At 35.9% G+C, this 22,551-nt stretch overlaps 1 protein-coding gene across 1 annotated transcript; it reads right to left on the bottom strand.

The window, feature by feature from the left end:
• Positions 1-7,599: 7,599 nt before the first annotated feature.
• Positions 7,600-7,965, bottom strand: LOC138348863 (uncharacterized). Its single transcript, XM_069298457.1, has one exon. It carries the CDS (start codon positions 7,963-7,965, stop codon positions 7,600-7,602), a length of 366 nt encoding a protein of 121 aa, XP_069154558.1.
• Positions 7,966-22,551: the final 14,586 nt, after the last annotated feature.

Here is a 22,551-nt window from a genome sequence, read left to right on the forward strand (position 1 = left end):
CACACTCAGTTTCAAACGCGTGACGCGAGGTTGATTCCCAATCTTGCTACTTCATGCTGCCTTGGGCAGCCTCCTTGTCCAACATTTGGGTCCTCTTGGGGGACCTTAGGGTGGTCCTCGCGAAGTCGTACCCAAACGTTTTGACCCTTAACATGTATAATAAAATACTAGGGTCAAATATACTATTTTTAGACTCCAAACAACACATACAAACAAGGCAAACATAAAAGGACACACTAGCATGTCGAAAGACTAACTTTCGAACGTCTTGGATGTTTGACCTCCAAACCTCTTCAAATTAATTATAAAAGCTGTAAAACAGTTAATTAACATGTTATTAACCTTTTTAGGCATATGTGAGTGTCTAGCTACCTTATTTCATTTTGAGTGTGTAACAATACCCTCCCACTTGGAAAAACATTCATTCTCGAATGACACTTAAAACATTTTAAACATTTTCAAGGACTCAATGATTTTCATAGCAGCTCACAACACTTCAACCGATGAGAAAATTCTGAATAATTCATTTAGTTGCACATGAATCATGAATAATGTAGGTGAGTACAATCTTATAGTATAGACATAATACCACCAAGGTCGTATATGACATCACCATGCTAAGCTTTGTTCAAGGAGGAACTACCTTCTCCTATTCACAACATATACAGATGGCATCATACTGTTCATATTGAAGCAATGCATAGAGGTAAGTTCATATTAAGGAGGATTTATTTACTCCAAACCATAATATGCTTATACTTTCGTCCTTCTGAAATAAACATGGTAGGTCACACCAATCACATCACGACATTAGGAAGTAAATTTAATGCTTTCTATTCTTAGCACATCACTAGCTTTCATTAATATGCATCAATTAGGGAAATTTATTACAATTTATTGGCATACCACAAATATAGGTTAGACAAACCATCACTCCTCAAGAGTGAGCCTATAGTAACACTCCCCAAATCTCAAAAGTCACACATTTTTCAAAGAGACTCAATTTTTCTTATTTATAAGAGACTTCATTTCTCATAGTTAGGCAATAGAACCACACAATATGAGTGACATCAATCATGATCATTAAGATAAATCATTAAATCAAATTGCACATTTACCATATAAGGATGCAAACACATGAGCAACATGGAAATTTATCAAAATTTCCTTTTTCTGTAATAATGACCTTTCTTAACATGCATAACATAGTGTCATTTAAGACATGCATAACATATGTAAAACATGAAACTTATCCTTTTATGTAACACTCCTATCGTGAACGCGCTACTTAAAAACTCTTTGGTTTCTAGCTTGAGTAACAATAGAAAGGAAAAATAGGGATATGTACAACCTTCCTAATGAAATCATCCTCCCCCACTTAGGGTAAATCCATTTCAAAGTAACTCATATCAACTGTAGGGGAACCTTGAATTACCAACTTTATTGACTAAGCACATTTCTCCACTTGGCATATAAGCTCAAGACACCATTCTTACCATCACTATAAAGTGATTTTTAATCTAGAGAATTTCAAGGGAACTCAACAAAGGGACATAAAAGGGCGCTTAAAATCTTACCATCAATGCACATTATCCCCAACTTGAGGTAGGCCTAATCACATCATGCCTTTAATCCAAAGGTCGTTGCAAGTCAAGACCAACCTACAAGGGTCATCACTCACTTTTGGTGGACCTTTTCAACCAACCATGCATAGGTACAATCTAAGCACTTCCTCAATTGAACATACTCTACTTCAATCTTATAAGACAACTAACCACTTCAAAGTAGGTCAACCTCAATTCTCTTCTTGTATTAATGAGATAAAGGATACATACCATACATCCTTTAAGTCAACTTAGGGTAATCCTACTTCCAACTTATGGAATAAAACTCATTTTCCCCCGTTTTCTCGTAATGAGAATCATTAAATAGTCATACAGTTTCTCCCATTAACTAGCATACTGCACAATCACCTTAAAATGTTCAACACAATATCTCCCCTCCTTAGGAGAAAGCGTATACAAAAGATTCCAATTCAAACAGGGACATCTATGAAGCATTTTACATATACAAAGGTAACATTCATATTTCTCACTATTTACCACATTCTCCAAGACTTTTCAAGCCTATATCATAACATAATGCTACCATCCTACATAATCATAAGGCATTGTATCACCCCAAACGGAACTCCATTCAACCATAAAGACTACTAACAAGCTATAACCATATCATATAATAACTTTTCAACATAAATGTAACGACCTAAAGTACCCTTAGAAGTTAGAGTACTCTTGTATCACCACACGACATCGTCAACCTCTCAGAGGTCTAAGACAATCCCTTAGACATCTTTCGTTGCATAATCTTGGAAAAATAGAGGAAAACATAAAGCTTTTCATTAAATATCATATCCTAGAACAACACTTCATTTAAATATAAAATACCACAAGTACATATGTAGACTCTAAGTATCTTTTCCATCATAACACACAACTCAATAAAATAGAATAGCTACACAACCCTTAACAACATAAAATATAAGTCTAAGATATTACATACTCTTAAAGTAATCTAAACAAAGGCTACCCTTGAATCATAAGGGCTCCTTCACTTGAACTTTGGAGATCTATCCAAGCTCTTCACTTAGGAGACATCCTCTATCCATCACCACCTACACTTTGTGTAAAAATATAAAGAAGAATGGTATTAGTACAAGAATGCACTGAGTATGGAAACCATGCAAACTTATGAATTTAAAGATGACTTTTAGTTAGAATTCATAAGGTCTTTGTAGTGAACATCGTAAACATAGGCACATATAAGCTCAACATATTTCACATACATCATATTGAAATTTATATTACTCACGATAGCAAATAAAGTTTTTTATCATAATTCAAGGCGTATTCAATGCATACAAGGGATTACATTTCATTTATCTTACTACTTTCCTTATGTAACCCTCAAGTGTACTTAGTACAATTTATCGCCTTGAGGTCATCTTATATTAGTCTTTCATAGATATCATTCATAACACAACCACATATATTCACGAGTCATAAGCACCTCTTAGACATCAAATTCACATAAGGACCATCACCTATGACATAACTCACACTAGTGCAATGTATAGGTAGCATCCCATAATACTACTTCCACCAAGTGTATCTAAGAAGACATCCTAGACTAGGAATAACATACTTAACAAGTCATAACTCTTTCATTCATAAACTAGACATAAGGCCACATACTTCATAGCATCATATAAGGACTCTTTCCTTTACTAAAACCGTATTCATAACTCATTGAGTTAATATCATTGGTAAACCACCCTCATAACCCCTTCTCAAGCTTACTTATGCAATGTACACATGGAGTCACATAACCCCACATATACTACTCATTTTTAATCCATAAGTGTAATTAACACACAAACAAATAATTCATATCTTAATCATAGAAAAGTCACTTTACAATGCATTCATACATTTCATACATAACATCACATAAGTCTTACTTATATACATGTGCTAATGTTATCATTTCTTAAAGTTTACTTGTGCAATGCATAGGTAGGGGACATAATCCAACCTATACTAAGTAATCCTCTCAAGGAGTTGTGATTAGATTTGATAATCTTATCTTTGTTCATTTCTTGATTTAAGAGATTTAGTCATAACCGACATAGACCATGTGAGTCACATGGAATCCGGTGTTCTACTCTCTAACCAAAAAGAAAGGCTTAACACTTGCCTAAGGTGTAACCAATCGTACATAGCTATATATGTGATATCAAAAAGCTATATCCTACTGGGACACGTAGTTATGGAATATGTAGATTGCTTCTAGAAACCTTGACTTACTAGCATGGAGGTTTCCATCTCATGAGACAACATCTATGTTTTGAACCCAGACTTACTAAACCTAAAGGTTCTCTTGTGGAATGCTTGAATTTTCAACTGAAGCTCCCACTCTCATTTGTCATGTTTACTTGGTTCTAGGATCTAAATCTCTTTTTAATATATATTTAATTATTTAATGCATTAAGTCATAAAGAAGGCCTTAGAAGCTTGCTCCTTCATGCAACATATTGCTCAAAGGATTCTAAGATGAGAATGTCCTTTCATAATAGACCCTAAATCATATGAGAATGTCCTTTCACATATTCATGCAATCATACATCATATGTGTGTGCATACAATGTGATATCTACCTTCATATAACACCTCTAGTCACACATGTACATAACTTCATAAATAATATACTTCACATGCATAGAAATAGGCAATAATGTATAGGAGAACTATCCTTTCTATAATCATTATAAATCTATCCTATTCATAGACATGCATGAAGTGTGTGCATGTACATTAGTCAACAGAATCACATAATGTCTATACAATAACCTTGAGGAAGCTACCCTCATACACTCACAATACATCACGGGAGGAAAGAACACATTCCACAATAGAATAGAAAACTCCTAGCATACTTTGATTACACAATTATGTAGGGTTCATACAGGTAGGGTCATCCTACAAGGATATTCTTCATCACTAGCCATATAGACCACCTAACCTTAACGTAATTATCACACATATACATATAATATCATCCACACCTTGATCATATAACTGGTATTGAAGTCTATACATATACTTCACATTCATCAATTCACTTAGAACATGATATTAGAATCAAGGCTAAATCAATCAACTTCCTAAACATGGAATTAATCATATAAATTCATCTTGGATCTAATTAATTAAAGGACATGATCATAACACATAAACTTTTACAAGAATGTAAACACCGCTACCATAAGTGGACAATACATATCAACGCAATTCAATATACATTCTAAGCAAATTGGAGGAGATAAGTCAACTTACCAAATCTTCACGATAATGATCATCTTTGTCATTACTCCACAATTCATATTCAATTGATATATATAGTAATAGAAATAAGCATTTCAATACAATCTAATCTACCCTAACTCACCTTTTTATTATCCTATCCTAACACCTTCGGTGTTATTCATTTCAATATGTGCATCATTTGAGGCTGGCCTCTATCATTAATTCAAAACATTAACTTTAACTGACTTAGATCATGTGAGCATCATGAAATCCAGTGTCTCCCCTACACCAAAAAGAGGTGGAATTACCGGCCAAAGTTACCCTTAACATGCTAGCATTCCTGGGAAGTTCACCCCGCCAAATCCCTATATTGTATCTATAGGTTCGAAGACTAGGAGATATAAGGAGACCCATACCCAGCAAGCTGGACATTCTCATCTCATGAGAGTTACGTGAACCTCCGCCCTTCCCGAAAGAAGGCATAACTGCTCATAGCTAGTCTATCAGTGCTAGGTAAGAAGTTCCATTATATTCAATTCATAGGTCATGGAAGTTGGCTTCTAGTATAATGACATCATAGATTGATAGATGATTTCTAATCTCATCATTAATATTAAGTGTGTTAATCTCAATACTTTCATTAGAGTGTTCATAGATACTTGTCTCTTCATTAACTTACACTCTCATCTTCTCTTTTTTCTTTAATTTTCTCTTCTCTCATTCGTAACCTGGAGGTCTTGGGTTGGATTCCCACATCTCCCATTTATTTATTTACCTAATTATTCTATCCTTTCTCTTCCAGTTACACGATTTAGAATCCCCCATCCCCCCCAATCGTTTCTTTTTTTCGCGAATTACAATAGCCACACGGATGAGATCACACATTCGAATCGTGGTGGCCTCATCCCTTTAAAATTTATTATATTTCAAGATTCCTTTATTAAACTTTAGTATAAATTAAGATTGCATTGTTTCTGGAAATTTTGGTCATTTTTAATTAATTTATATACGTTTTCACTTGAACTACTGTGGAATTTTTTCAAATAATTTTATATACGTTTTCACTTGAACTCTTAAGGAAATTTATAGACTATTGTTACACATTTGTTAGGTGCATCTTTCATAGGTTTGTTTGGCAAAAAGATTGTTATTCAATCAGCCACGATTCATTACAAAGAACATCACGTTATGTACAACTTTTGCAAATAAAATACAAGGATTAAACATGCCATTTCACACCTCCAACAGTGACTAAGTTCACTACCACACGTTGCACACACACATAACTTTTTCACATGATTTCGGACAACATATTAAATATCACATAATTCCGCACATGCATACTTAAGCATAAACATCACGAAAACACATTTTATCCGTACTTTATACCAGCAAACACACCCAACCTATAACTCAATGGGAGCTAGTGACAGGGACATGCAACGGGGAACAACACTATTTTTGGAATGAATATCTTGAACTTTAAGGGGTCTCTTTGAAAAGGGACCAAGAGATAAGAAACCCATACCTTAATTGATGTTCAAATGTTTAAGTTCCTTCCAAAACTTTTCTCCAAAATCACGTCCAACTCACCTAAAGTTTCACCACCAACTCGACGGAAATTTCTCATGCCTTAACGTTTTTTATTAACTTGCTTTCTTAGATTTTTTTTGAGTTGTTCAAGTGTGAAGAACCTTTGATTTATTTTATGTTCTTCACGTTAATTGGCAGAGAGAAATCAATAGATTTTGAACGTGAGAATGTGATAGACGTAAGAGAGTGAAACATGTTAAGTTTTTTTAGGCGTAGATAATGACTTACTAAATTTAGGACTCTCCTTAATACTTAAAATCTGATTTAATTAATTATACATGAAAGAGCCATTTTCCCTTAGAAAATAATATATTAAATAATAAAAAAATCTCCAATTTGTTGCATCCATTGGGATTCGAACTCGTGTGATACCGTTTTGCAAAAATGGGTCATTTCGGGTCAAACCAACCAAAACAAGTTCTATAATTTAATTAATTAATTATTTTTTCTTAGGGTAATTACGATATAACCCTTGTCCTGGAAAAGACCATTTTTCCCCTGGACCCTCAAAAGTCAAGATTTCCTCGTTTTAAGTTCGGTAAAGACTCTTTCAATTAAATCTTCATTTTCGAGAGCCATATATTGTTGGTTCTAACCTTTCCAAGCTCAACTAACTCCCCAAGTTAGTTTGCTTGGCCGTTTTAACGGTTCTGAGGTCTCGTTCTACGCATATCAATCATGGTGAACTTTGGTCTAATTGCAAGCATTCTTGACACAATAAGCATTTCTTAACTTTTTCATTTTTAGGGTTATTACGTTATCCCCCCTTAGGAACATTCATCCCCGAATGACACTACCACTACATATCGTAATGCTAGTCAAGTAATAGCAACAAAATACGGAGAGATAAGAAAACATACACTTAAGAGTAGAAAGTATAACCTCAAAAGCTGAAACGATGAAAGTAGCGGGATTTCATGTCGGCCTCAGCCTCCCACGTAGCACCCTCAACAAGATGATTTCTCCACAATACCTTCACTGTGGATATCTCTTTGTTCCTCAACCGCATCACGTGTCCGTCTAAGATCTCAACAGGTACCTCCTAATAAGACAAGTCTTCATCAACCCCTAAACCTTCAACAGGTAGAATCGATGCTGGATCACCTAGGCCCTTCATCAACATAGATACATGAATGACTTGTTAAACATAAGCTATCTCCACAGGCAATGCTAACTTATAGGACACGTCACCCACAAGCTGTAGGATCTCATATGGCCCAAGATACCTCAGACTCAACTTCCATTTTCTACCAAATCTTATCACCTCTTTCATAGGTGATATCTTCAAGTAAACCTGGTCAGCAACATCAAACTCTAAGGAATACTTTCTATTGTTTGCATATGACTTCTGTCGGCTGTAGGCAGCAACCAACATGTCCCTAATAACTTTGACCTTCTCTAAGGCCTCATGTATGATCTCTTGACCCAAAATGGATGACTCTCCAACCTCTAACAACTTAACCGGAGACCTACACCTCCTACCATACAGTGTCTCAAAAGGTGCCATCCCAATTTTAGAGTGATATCTATTATTATACGATAACTATACCAAAGGAAGATGGTCGTCCCAGCTACCTCCGAAGTTAATCACACATGCCCTCAACATGTCTTCCAATGTTGTAATGGTGGGATCTGCCTGCTCATAAGTTTGAGGATGAAAGGCGCTACTAAGCTTTACCTGCACGCCCAAGCTTTTATGAAATGATCTCCAGAAATGTGTAGTAAAAAGAGCTCCTCTATCTGAAATAATAGACAAATGAATCCCATGCCACCTCAGAATCTCATCAATATAAAAGTTCGCATAATCTTGGCTCTGTAGGTAGACTTCACATGGATTAAATGAGAAGACTTAGTCAATCTGTCCATAATAACCCATATATAGTCATGCTGCCTCCTAGTCCTCGAAGGCAAACTACAAAGTTCATATTAATTGCGTCTCACTTCAAAGTCAGAACCTCAAGAATTTTAGTTAGACCACAAGGCTTAAGATGCTCTGCCTCTACTTACTGACAATTAGGACACTTGGCTACATACTCTGCAATGTCCTTATTCATGAAATCCCACCAATAGGTCTGCTTAAGATTATGATACATCTTGGCGGAACCTAGATGTATTTAATATCTGGGAATTATCCAGATCTGGTTCACACAGACATCACCTTCCAAAGCGAAAAAATCATTAATATATATCAATATTGAGTCCTTAAGCTCCATCAACACACAATTTAGATGCTGACCCTTTATGACTTCAACTACTAAGGATGATTCAGAACTAGGATAAACTCAAACATCCCCACTAGTAGAGTCAACCAATCTCACACCCAGTTTGGCCAGTCTGTGTATATTTTTCTCCAACTCCTTCTTGTCAACCTCAACGTGGGTTGTAATCCCCATGCTCATCCATCTCAAAGCATCAACAACAACATTAGCCTTACATTTATTGTAGTGCACATTCATGTCATAATCTTTCAACAGCTTCAACCATATCCACTGACGTATATTCAACTCCCTTTGTGTGAACACGGACTGGAGATGCTTGTGGTCTGTGAACACATCCACATGCACTCCATACAGGTAATGCCTCCAAAATTTCAGTGCTATAACCACAGCTGCCAACTCTAGGTCATGAGTGGGATAATTCTTCTCATTAACCTTGAGTTGTCTGGAAGCATAGGCTATCACCTTACCAGCCTGCATAAGAACACAACCCAAACAAACCCTAGATGCATAACAGTAAACATTGTAATGCTCACCACACTGAGGCAAAGTTAGCACCAAGACTGAAGTGAGTCTATCCTTGAGCTCCTGGAAACTCTTCTCACAAGTCTTCGTTCATTCAAACTTGGCTTTCTTCTTTGTCAAAGCTGTAAGTGGGGAGAAAATCCCTCAACAAAACTGCGGTAGTAACTATCCAATCCCAGAAAGCTACGAATATCAGTGGGAGTAAGAGGTTTTGGCTAGTTCTTAACAACCTCAGTCTTCCTGGGGTCCAACTCTACACCCTGATCGGACACAAAATGACCCAAGAAGGTCAGTGATCTCAGCCACAATTAAAACTTGCTAAATTTGGCATACAATTGATGTTGTCTAAGTACCTGCAAGGTTACTCTCAATTTTTGTTCATGCTCTTCCTTAGTCTTAGAGTAGATGAGAATGTCATCAATGAATACTATGACGAAAGAGTCAAGCATTAACGGAAGACCCTGTTTATGAGATCAATAAATGCAGCTGGTGCATTCGTGAAACCAAATGACATGACTAGGAACTCATAGTGATCATAGTGGGTACGAAATGATGTCTTTGGGACATCTCCATCCCTAACTCTAAGATCATGGTACCCTGAATGAAAATCAATCTTCGAAAAGAAACTAGAGCTTTGGAGTTAGTCAAACAAGTGATCTATTCTGCGAAGTTGATACTTTGTCTTGATAGTTACTTTGTTGAGATTCCGATAATCGATACACATCCTAAGGCTTCCATCTTTCTTCTTTATAAAAAACACTGGAGCACCCCAAGGAAATATGCTCGGCTGAATGAAACCCTTATAAGTGACATCTTCTAACTACAGCTTCAACTCTTTGAGTTCTGCTGGAGCCATTCTATAAGGAGGAATTGAGATTGGTTTAGTATCGGGCTCTATATCGATATGCCCGGCTGAATGAAACCCTTATCAGTGAGATCTTATTATTGCAGCTTCAAATCATTGAGTTCTCCTAGAGCCATTTTCTAAGGAGGAAGTGAGGTTTATTTAGTGTCGGGCTCTAGATCGATACCAAAGTCAACCTCTCGAAGGGGAGGGACTTCAGACAAATCATCAAGAAACACATCTGTGAACTCATTCACTACATGCACTAAGTCTATAGAAGGAATACCATGATCCAAATCATTAACACTCACAATATGAAGTAATAACCCCTTGGACATCATTTTATTTGCTTTAAGATTGGAAATCAAGGTATTAGGACGAGTCGAGTTATACCCCTCCCAGACTAAATCCTCTTCATTAGTGAAGCAAAATACACAACCCTACTACGATAATCCATGAAGGCAAAACACTTATGAAGCCAGTCCATGCAAAAAATGATATAAAAATCATGCATGGGTTATTCAACAAAGTCTGCACACATAGTCTTACCACATACAACTATTGGGAAATCCTTGTATAGTTTATTCGTTCTTACATTTTCTCTTGAAGGCGTACTAACCACTATAGGATCATGCAAAACTTCAGAACATTTCAAAAGTGAGAGAAAGAAGAGGAGTAACAAAGAAAAGCGTAGACCGTTGTCAAGTAAAGCATAAACAGAAGTTGGGAATACTTGCAGCATACCTGTAACCACATCAGGAACAGGGCATAGAACCTGGTTTCTTAGCAGGCTCGACTGTTGCTGCACCCTATGGGTTAGGCCTAGGCTGAGCATTACTCCAGCCTGACCTCTGCTCTGTGGACAATCTTTGACCATGTGCCTACTCTTAATAACTGAAGCAGGCATTAGTGCCCTGTCTCCACTCTCCACTGTGAACAAAGCCACACTTAGCACAATTCTTCTTGGGATGCTGCATCTCACCTCCAATGCCCCTCTTGGGCTCAGGTCTGCTTCTTCTGGGTTTAGTGCTCCTCTAAGGATTAGAGTTCCTAGAACTCTATTGTCCCTTCTTTAACCTTGGATTCTCACGAACACCAAAGTTGTTTCTGGGGACTCTATGGCTAGGACCTGCATGATGGCCTCCTAGCATCATGAATACCCCTCTTCCTGCAGCTGTCCTCCACCTGCTCGACATGCACCATCAACCTGGAAAGGTCCATATTATCATGGAGAATCGCAGATCGATACTCTTCATCCATGTCTCCATTGATTCCTGTTAGGAACCTACTCATTTTATCCTTGCTATTTAAAACCAAGGAAGTAGCATACCTGTGTAATTCAACAAATCTCAGTACTCTCCTCAATCTTTCTATTAAATACAAAGGAAAGTAATATACCTGGATGGCTTAAAAAACTTCATGGGAATACTCCATCACTGTTATGGATCCTTGTTTAAGGTTGATTAACTCCTCAACCTTGGCTTCCCTCATCTCTCTTTGAAAGAACATCTAATGTATTGCTGTATTAAATAGCTCTAATGTGACTGGCACACCACCAAAACACAACTATCTTGCCACATCTTGCACCAAGTCTGTGCAACATCTTTGAGCTGATAGAAACCAACTCAGCCTTGTCAATATTTGTGCCACCATAGCCACCAGAATCTTATGCACCTCGTCTCCAAATTCCTGAGGATCTTCTGATGTCTTATACCCACTTAAAATAGGATGGTTCATCCTAGTAAGTCTTGCAGCTTGTCAGTGATACTGCAAACCGGTGGGTTCTCCCTCTGAACTTTCTGCCAGTTGATCTGGGCAGTGATAGCCTGGGTCTGCATAGTAATGACCTGTGCCATCTAGTCCAGAGATGCCCTCTCTTCAGCATTAGTCAACCCATCTTGATTAACCGGCATAGCCACTCCTTCAGCTGGAGCGTGGGGTGGATCCTGATTGCCCCCAGCAGCTGCTCCTCTTTTCCTCTGACCCATACATCTACTAGTGTTCATTCTCTGAAAACAAAAAAGATTGATGTTAGACACGTTCATAACACCAGGAAATCAAACATTAGGATAAGCACGATAGGAACCCAAGAACGGGAATTTTACTATGCATCATGCAGTCTCTAATTCCGGATAGTGGTGCACTTAACTACCATGACTTAGAAACTACTCGATGTGGTTGTTGTTAAATTTTTTATTCTCCAAATTTAACCTAGTGCTCTGATACCAACTTTTTCATGACCGAAGTGTAACCCCTAGATGAAACCAGCATCGTTGACCTCTCACAGGTCGCCTACAATCCTACTTACATCATTCTTACTTCACCTTGGTTATTTTAGCGGAAAATTTGAAAATTTTTTCTTCGAAAAGTGATTACTAAACATTCAACTACATTCACAATTATTCACCATAAACCATCTTAACATTAAGATATAATAAAATGAAAGAAATAGTTCATTGCTTTTATAATTTTAGAAATTGCCAAAATGGCACCAACACAAAGTCTGAACAAAAAAGGAAAGAAACGCTAGTGGAACATGCTCCACTAGCTCAAATCTAAAACTAAGGTAGAATATAGAACAACAACATCCTCTAAAGCATGAGTACCTACCAAGTATGGATGAATGTTGGATGTTCGGATATCTTCTGCGTCGATCCTGTAGTACTAGCGTCCAGCTGTGCCTGCACCTAAAATAGTAGGATTGTATAGGGTTAGTACACACTTGTACTAAGTATGGGTATATGTTATTACACACAAAGGACATGCATGAGAAATAATATCTCTTCTGTAACAACATAATTATGGAAAGTCAAGTCAGTGGACATGCCAAATAGGGATTAGGAAAGTTAGTGAACTTTCCAAATTTAGAATAGGAAAGTCAGTGAGCTTTCCAAATTTAGATTAGGAAATTCAGTAACCTTTCCAGATTTAATTTAGGAAATTAATGCCATGAGAATAACATACATATTAGTACTTTTATATAGTACACACAACATACGACATCATACACATAGCACATATCATATCTCATATAACACGTAGACTCTTTCATATCATTCAATAATATTCCATGAGACCTTGGAATCATGGACTTAACATTAAGAAATCCCAGAAATGAGTGCTCAAAAGATGGGACCTCAACTAGAGAGTCTTTATTATCAAACACAAAGTATGCGTCATTCATTCATATGTACTCATTTTCATTTCATTCGTGAGCCAGTGTAACGACAAGCTGTACCTACGATGTAGTTCAATACTTTCATCGGGTTCGTTGTGAAATGACCAAGAATGACCTAATGTCATTACTTGAGTCTAACTCACCTTTTGATTATCATATCTAAAACCTTCGGTATCATTCATTTCAATATGTGCATCATTTGAGGCTAACGTCATTCATTTTCAATGGGAACTTTAACTTTAACTGACATAAATAATGTAAGCATCATGAAATCTAGTGTCTCCCCCACACCAAAAAGAGGCGGAATAACTGGTCAAAGTGACCCATAACATGCTAGCATACATGGGAATTTAACCCTGCCAGATCCCTATGTTGGTTGTATAGGTTCGAACAATAGTAGATATAAGGACACCCATAACCCACAAGCTGGATAGTCTCATCTCATGAGATTTATGTGAACTTCCGCCCTTCCCGAAAGAAGGCAGCACCGCTCATAGCTAGTATATCGGTGCTCATTATAAAGTTCCATTACATTTAACTCATATGTCATGGAAGCTGGCTTCTAATATAATGACATTATAGCTCAATAGATGATTTCTGATCTCATCATTAGTATTAAGTGTGTTTATCTCAATACATTCATTAGAGTGTTCATAAAGACTTGTATCTTCATTAACTTACACTCTCATAGGTGAGTACGTCTGTGTAACAATTACATAGGCTCATTTGAGATTACTCTCATCTTTTACATTAGCCTCATATCATGTTGTCACCACATTCATTAACATTAGCACATTTAGTCTTCCTAGTTGCTCACCCCTTTTTTTCCATGAATGTTCATTTCATCATATGTCAATGTAGTTGGACATTTGTGTGTTTCACACTTTTACTTAACCCATGTAGGATAATATCATTTCATTAAATACATCCTAGGTTCACTTCTTTTAAACGTATGCTAGACTTATGAGTCTATACACACAAGCCATGAGTTGTGACTCATATCTTCCTAAGATTATGTAGAACAAGACTTATGTATATTATATATGCAAAGATCTTGATTTCGATCTAAGTAGGTGGAATTATTCTTGTATATTTTGTTCACGTATGACTTATGTATCAATACAGAAGTTTGGTCAAGGAACCCCAATTTCAAATAATTTGGATAACATTTACATTTTTCATTGATTTTAGTGTTAATCTCCATGACATTGGGACTCTAGATAAAACCCCAACATTAACTTCGTATCTTTAGTTTTTTTACTTGATTTTCCTCTTAATTTTGCTGAAGGGTTGTGGGATCGAACCCCCACAACCCCTTTTTATTTTTCATTAAAATGCATTAGTCTCATTTCTCCTAAATCAAGAGGTTGTGGGATCAAACTTCCATTTTATTTTATTCATTATATTCGCTGGAAATTTGGAGTTTGTGGGTTCGAACCCCCACAGACTACTCATTTAAATTTTAAATTTGCTAAGGCTGTGAGGTTGTGGGTTCGAACACCCATAACATCCTTGCTTTTATTTTTAATTAAAGTTTGATTAAGTAGGCATTTTGGCAGTGAGGTTGTAGGATCGAGTCCCCACGACCTCACTGTATTTTCGAAATTATTTCGTTCCTCTCCTTTCCATCCTTGAGGTCGTGTGTTCGATTCCCACGCCTCACATCTTTTGTTTTTCTTGAATTTTCTTTTCTCTCATTTGCAGCCTGGAGGTCGTGGGTTTGATTCCCATGCCTCCCATTTATTTATTTAATTAATTATTCACCCCTTTCTCTTCCATAACCCGATTTTGAATCCCCCATCCCCCTCTTTCATTTCTTCTTTTCACGAATTACAGTAGCCACATGGGTGAGGTCACAGGTTCGAAACATGGTGGCCTCACCCCTTCAAAATTTATTAAATTTCCGGATTCCTTTATTAAACTTTATTATAAATGAACATCGCATTGTTGCTGGAAATTTTGGTCATTTTATAGTTCATTTTTATCAACGTTTTCACTTGAACTCCAAACGAAATTCGTAGACCATTTTATCACATTTTTAGGCGTATCTTTCATAGGTTTGTTTGGATAAAAGATTGTTGTCCAATCAGCAACAATTTATTACATTGAACATCACATTGTATACAGCTTTTGCACATAAAACACAAGGATTAAACATGCCCTTTCACACCTCCAACAGTGATTAAGTTCACTGCCACACATTGCACATACACATAACTTTTTCACATGAATTTAGACAGCATATTCAATATTCACATAATTCCAAACATGCATACCTAAACATAAACATCACGAAAATACATGTCACCCCTTATTTTTACCAGCAAACATACCCAACCTATAATTCAATGAGAGCTAGTGACAAGGACATGCAACGGTAAAAAACCCCTAGTTTTCAAAATGAATATCTTTAACCTTAAGGGGTCTCTTGGGAAAGGGACAAAGAGAGAATAAACACATACCTTAATTAATGTTCAAACGTTGAGTTTCTTCCCAAACTTTTCTCCAAAACCACGTCCAACTCACCTAAAGTTTCACAACGAACTCAAGCGAAATCTTTCTTCCCTTAACGTTTTTTATTAGTTTGATTTCTTAGAATTTTTTTTGATTTGTTCAAGTTTGAAGAACCTTTATCAGTTTCTTTTCTTCACGTTAATTGTCAAAGAGAAAACAATAGAGTTTGAACATAAGGATGTAATAGACATGAGAGAGTGAAACATGTGAAGTTGATTAGGCTTAAATAATGACTTAATCTATTTATGAATCTCCATAATAATTAAAATCTAATTTAAAATTTATTATATGTGAAATGAAAATTTTGCCCTTAAAATCAGATTTTAAATAATAAATAGATCAAAAAAATTTTGCTTCCATTGGGGCTCGAACTAGGGTGACACTGTTTTGCGAAAATGGGTCATTTCGAGTCGACCCAACCAGATTAATTAATTGATTCCTTAGTATAATTATGATACCACCCTTTGCCTGAAAAAGACCTTTTTACCCCTGGATCATAAAAACTTAAGATTTCCTCTTTTTAAGTCTTGTAAGGACTCCGTTGATTAAATCTTTGTTTTCGAGAGCCCTATATGGTTTATTCCTTCATTTCCAAGCTCAACTAACTACCCAAGTTAGTTGGCTTTTCCGTAGTAAGGGTTATGAGGTCTGGTTCTACGCGTATAAATTCATGTGAACCTTGGTCTAATCACCAACATTCTTGTCACATTAAGCATTTCTTAACCTATTAATTTGTAGGGTTCTTACATACTTCTTCATATTCATTGCCATTTGAAGGAACTACCTTCTCAAACTATACGCATGTTCATTATTTCATAATAAGGTTAAACATACGATATATTCCAATTGCACACATAGGAATAATCCACACTGAACTCATGAGAAAATTTTAACACTTTATTTAGTGGCACAAGAATCATGAATAATGTAGATTAACTAAAATCTTATAGTCTAGACATAATACCATCAAGGTCATATATGACATTACCATGCTTAGCTCTATTCTAGGAGTAACTACCTTCTTCTTGTAACAACATATACATATCGCATCATAGAGTTCAAATAGAATAATTCATAGAGGTTAATTAATCTTATGGAGGATTTCATTGCTCCAAACCATATTATGCTTATACTTACTTCCTTATGAAATCAACATGGTAGGTCACACCAAGCATATCACAACATTAAGAAGTAATTTTACAACTTTTTATTTCTAGCACATCACTAGATTTCATAAACTTGTATCATCTAGGGAATTGTAGTACAATTTATAGGCATACACAAAAAACATAGGTTAGACAAACCATAACTTCTCAAGAGTGAGCCTATAATAACATTTCCCAAATCTCTGAAGCAACACGCTTTTCAAAGGGACTCATCTTTTTTTATTTAAAGGAGACTTTATTTCTCATAGTGAGGCCAAAACATCACGCAATATGAGTGACACCAAGCATGCTCATTAAGCTATATCATGAAATCATCTTGCATATTTATCATATAAAGATGCATAACAACATGAGTAACATCAAATTTATCAAAAATTCCTTTTTATTCAATAATGACCTTTCATAATAAGCATAACATAGTGTAATTTAAGACATGCATAAAATATGGAGAACATGGAACTTATCATCTTATGAAAGACTCCTATCATGAAAGAGCTACTTAGGAACTCTTTGGATTCAAGCTTGAGTAAAAAGAGAAGAAAAATATAGGGATATATACAACCTTGCAACTTAATTCATCCTCCCACTAAGGATACACCCATTTAAGAGGAAATCATCTTAACTTTAGGGGAACTTTATCGTACCAACCCTAGTAATTGTGCACGTTAAGTCCTTTCTTGGGACCTAAGCTTATGAACACCCTTATTACGCTCACTTCAAAGAGATTATCAACCTAGAGAAGTTCAAGAGAACATCCTAAGTCACCTTAGGGTAATCTTACTTCTAAATCATGGAATTAAACTCCCCTTAACTAGCATACTTCATAATTATCTTACTAAGATCAACACACTATCTCCCCTCCTTTGGAGCAAGCCTAAACAAAAGATTCCAACCCTCAGAAGAATAATTATGAAGCATTCAAGATATTCAAAGGTAACATTAATCTTTATGACTATTTACCACTTTATCCAAGAATTTTCTAGCCCATATTATTATATCATGCTACCATCCTACATAATCATAAGGCATTCTATTATCCCAAGGTGAAATCAATTCAACAATAATAACTACTAACAAGCTATAACTATATCATATCATAACTTCTCAACATAACATATCCTCCACATAAACCACCTATAGCCATAAATGGCATCACATAATCATGTACAAAAATTATCTTAAAAATATACTCATCAAACAATAAAAAGGGTAAGCATTAAAAACTCACCTTTTTCTCCCTGAAGCACTAAGGCATCATCCAAATCTAACAAATGACATCTAAAAGACCACGGGACATGGAACCATAAGAGAAAATATAGAGTTAAGTTTTATGGCACGATACGAGAATAGCGAAGAAGGGAAATTGTATTGTCCTATAACCTCTCGCTCATGAGTGTGTCGCGACTCAGCTAGATGATTGCGACTCTACTAGACAGGGCATTACAAGACTTTGAAACCTAACGACATAACACATAACCTTATGCTCTAATACCAAGTTTTTAACCACCCAAAGTAACCCTACAAGTTACGATACACTTAGGTCGCCACACAGCGTCGTCGACCACTAAGAGGTCTAAGAAAAGCCGTTAGACATCTTTCATAGAATAATCATAGTAAAAATAGAGGAAAATTTATACTTTTCATAGCACATCATATTCTAGAACAACACTTAATTTAAATATAAAGTATGATATGTACATAAGTAGACTCTATGTCTCTTTGTCATCTTAAGATAGAACCGAGTAGAATAGAATAGGGACAGAACTCTTAAAACATCAAATAAAAGTCAATAATATTATATCAACTTAAATAACATCTAAACATAGGCAACCCTTGAATCATAAGGGCTCCTTCACTTGAACTTATGAGATCTATCAAAGCTATTCACTTAGGTGACATCCTCTAGCCATCACAGCCTACACTTTGTGTAAAAAGATGAATACAAATTGTATTAGTACAAGAATTCTCTAAGTATGACAACCATGCAAAAAAATACATTCAAAGAGGACATTTAGTTAGAAATCGTGGATCAAGTAATTTTAGTGAACATCATGCACATAGGCACAGATAAGTTCAACATAGTTCACATACATCATATTGAAATGGATACTACTAATGATAGCACATAAAAACATTTATCATACTTTGAGGCATATTCAATACATACAATACATTATATTTCATTTATCTTACTTCTTTCCTTATGTAACCCTCAAGTGTACTTAGTACAATTTATCACCTTGAGGTCATCTTATAATAGTCATTCATAGATATCATTCATAACAAACCACATATATTTATAAGTCTGAAGCATGTCATAGGAATCAAATTCACATAAGTACCATCACTTAAGACAACTCCTAAGTCACACTAATGCAATGTGTAGGTAGCATACCATATACTTTCACCAAGTGTATCTAAGAAGTCTCCCTAGACTAGACATATCATACTTAACAACTCATAAATAATTCATTCATAACTAGACATAAGGTCACATACTTCATAACATCATATAAGGACTCTTTCCTTTACTAAAACCTTAGTCATAACTTATTTAGTTCATATCATAGGTAAACCACATTCATAACCCCTTCACAATCTTCTACAAACTAAACCAATCCATCAATAAATAACAAAATTTAGTTATTTTTCATTATAATCTATTCGTAATATCAAAAGGAAAACACAAATAAAGCAATTCAGAAGATCAATTTTGATATTGGAAAAGACCCACTTGAATTTCATACTTTTAAAACAAATTTGATGGAACCCTTTAGGGAATGAAGTCCCAAAGGTGACACGAACCCCATAATTTGATGTTTGAGGAAGATTGATGGAGAAACTTTGTGATTGAATCCCTACAACCCACCTTGACCTTATATTCTATGGAGTTCTTCAACTAGAGAGAGAGAATAAAGAAGGAAGAGAGTTTTGGATTTGGTAATTTTGAGAGCTTAGGTTAGTCTAATTAGGTTAGAGTCTTTATAAATGTTGTTAATAAACTTAATTAGACATCCTCTAAACCCCTATAGACTTTTAACTAACACAACTATTTAAATGAATTAATTAAAAAAGTGCAGCAAAACTAGCCCCTCATAGACGAGACCACGATCGACGGATTGTGTGTCCATCCAACGGGCACTGTTCACCTCCATGTTTGACATCCGTAGAGACTTGTAAAAATAGGACCTTGGCCTAGTATTCTATGTGTCCATAGAAGGAGGCATTAACACCACGTCGATTGGAGCACGGTTCGTTGATTGCACTCGTTTGTGCACACTACTCTAAGCAGGCTTTGACCCAAATGCAAGGGTGTTCCTCGAGGACCCTTAGTTTGTCCTTGGGGATTCGTGCCCATACTTTTTAAACCTGAGCTACCTCTTATACATTTTTTACTCCCTTACACCAATTTTCATCAGTTTATGACTCCGAAAACATAGTCAAATAGGCTACGGCGCACTAGCACCTAATTAAACTAGTTTCCAGACGTCATAGGCGTTCTTTGATGTTTTGATTTCTAAACCTCCTTAATGAGTTATATACATTAAAATGGTCCTCAAAACAGTTTTTAAACCCTTTGACACTTATTTTAGGCTCTAGAACACGTCTTAGACTTTAGAAGTATTACATTATCGCCCCTCCCTAAGGAATATTCGTCTTCATTTGGATTAAAATATTTGGAAAGGAAGGAATAGATTTAAGGCTAGCAACCCAACCAATAAACTATATATAACCAGACGAGTTACAACATCAATCATTTCGTTTACACTAAGCAATTAAAAACTTCATCATAAGGCTCAAAATCACATTATGAGGAATTTCCTTCTCACAACAACATGAGTTCAACATACCATATATGAGTCAATTATGCAAAAAATCAACTTAACAACATGCTCAATATCATTTTACCAAGACTCATCATATCAAAATTCACAACATGACTCCAAAAAAGAAGAATTGCAATTTTTTTTCAAGTCAATATGTTCAATTCACTGTAACTTCACTGTAATGACACTCAAAATACACATTTTGGCAAAATTCTCCAAAAATCATGACAACTTAAAATTTAGTCATTTATTTACATTATAAGCAAGAACAAAAAACCTTCACTAGTAAAAAGATGAGGATAACGGGACTTCATGTCGGCTTTGGTCTCCCATGTTGCCCCCTCAACTAGGTGGTTTCTCCATAGCACTCTTACGGAGGCCATCTCTTTATTCGTCAACCCCTTCACTTGACGATCAAGGATTTCAACTAGAACTTCCTTATACTATAGGTTATCCTTCACTACAAGACACTCAAAATGAAGAATAGACTCGGGATTATCGATACACTTCTAAAGCATACAAACATGGAAGACCAGATGAGCCGAAGATAGTTCATTAGGAAGCTTCAACTCATAAGCAACCTTGTCAATCCTTTGCAAGATTCATTAAGACCTACATAATGAGGACTCAAATTCCCTTTCTTGTCATTTGTAACCACCCCCTTCATAGGCAATATTTTCAAGTACAGTTTATCACATTCTTCAAACTCTAAACCGTTTATCCTATGATCGACGTAACACTTCTGCCGACTAAAGGCTACTTACAATCGGTTCTTCCTGGTACGAACTTTCTCTACAGTCTTTTAAATAAAATTGAGACCAAGGATATAAGACTCAGTAATTTCAAAACACCCAATAGAAGATCTACAGGTCCTACCATACAAGGCTTCACAAAGAGCCATAGATATTGATGAATGAAAACTATTATTATGAGTGAAATCCACACAACGCAAGTGGTCATCGCAATTTCCCTTAAAATTAATGATACAAGCTCTAGGCATATCTTCAACAGTTGAATAGTTCGCTCTTCTTTACCATCTGTTTGAGGATGAAAAGTGGTGCTTAACTTTACTTGAGTACCCAAACCTTTTTACAAAGTTCTTCAAAATCTAGATGTAAATTGAGCACCTCTATTCGATATGATGGACAAAGGAACCCCGTGAAGACTCACTATCTTTAAAACATAGATCCTTGCATAATCATCTGACGAATAAGTAGACTTAACGAGAATAAAATGAGAGGATTTGGTCAATCTATCCACTACAACCCATATAGAGTCATATTTCTTTCGAGTTTGAGGCCAACCTACTACAAAATCCATGTTGACATCTTCTAACTTCGAAGCAGGAATTTTAATTTCTTGAAATAGACCACTCGGCTTTTGGTTCTCGGCCTTCACTTGTTGAAAATTTGGACACATTGCAAAAAACTCCGAAATATCCCTTTTTAGCCCATACAACCAACACACTTCGCTAAGGTCATGGTACATCTTTATAGAACTCGGATGAATAGTGTAACGAGCTCTATGTGCTTCCTCAAGGATACTACTCATAATTTCATCCACATTAGGCACAAACAATCTACCTTGATATCTAAGTACACCATCCTCCCTTAGGAGAAAGAATTATTCATCTTACCAAGAACCGAAAACTCCATCATAATGGATTAAGATTTTTCTTAGATTTCACCTCAACCATCGAAGACTACTCGGAGGTATGATTTACCACCATACAACCATTTGGAGAATCTTCAATTTGAACCCATAAGTGATACAACCTATGAACATCTTTCACTAGGTTTGTCTTGGATTCTTCCACATGGGAC

The sequence above is a fragment of the Solanum lycopersicum genome, chromosome 5 (assembly GCF_036512215.1).
Source record: "Solanum lycopersicum chromosome 5, SLM_r2.1".
Lineage (NCBI taxonomy): Eukaryota > Viridiplantae > Streptophyta > Magnoliopsida > Solanales > Solanaceae > Solanum > Solanum lycopersicum.

What these genes read in the sequence shown, in the direction of transcription:
- LOC138348863 (XM_069298457.1), bottom strand. Translation starts at nt 7,965, where the DNA reads ATGGCACCTTTTGAGACACTGTATGGTAGGAGGTGTAGGTCTCCGGTT.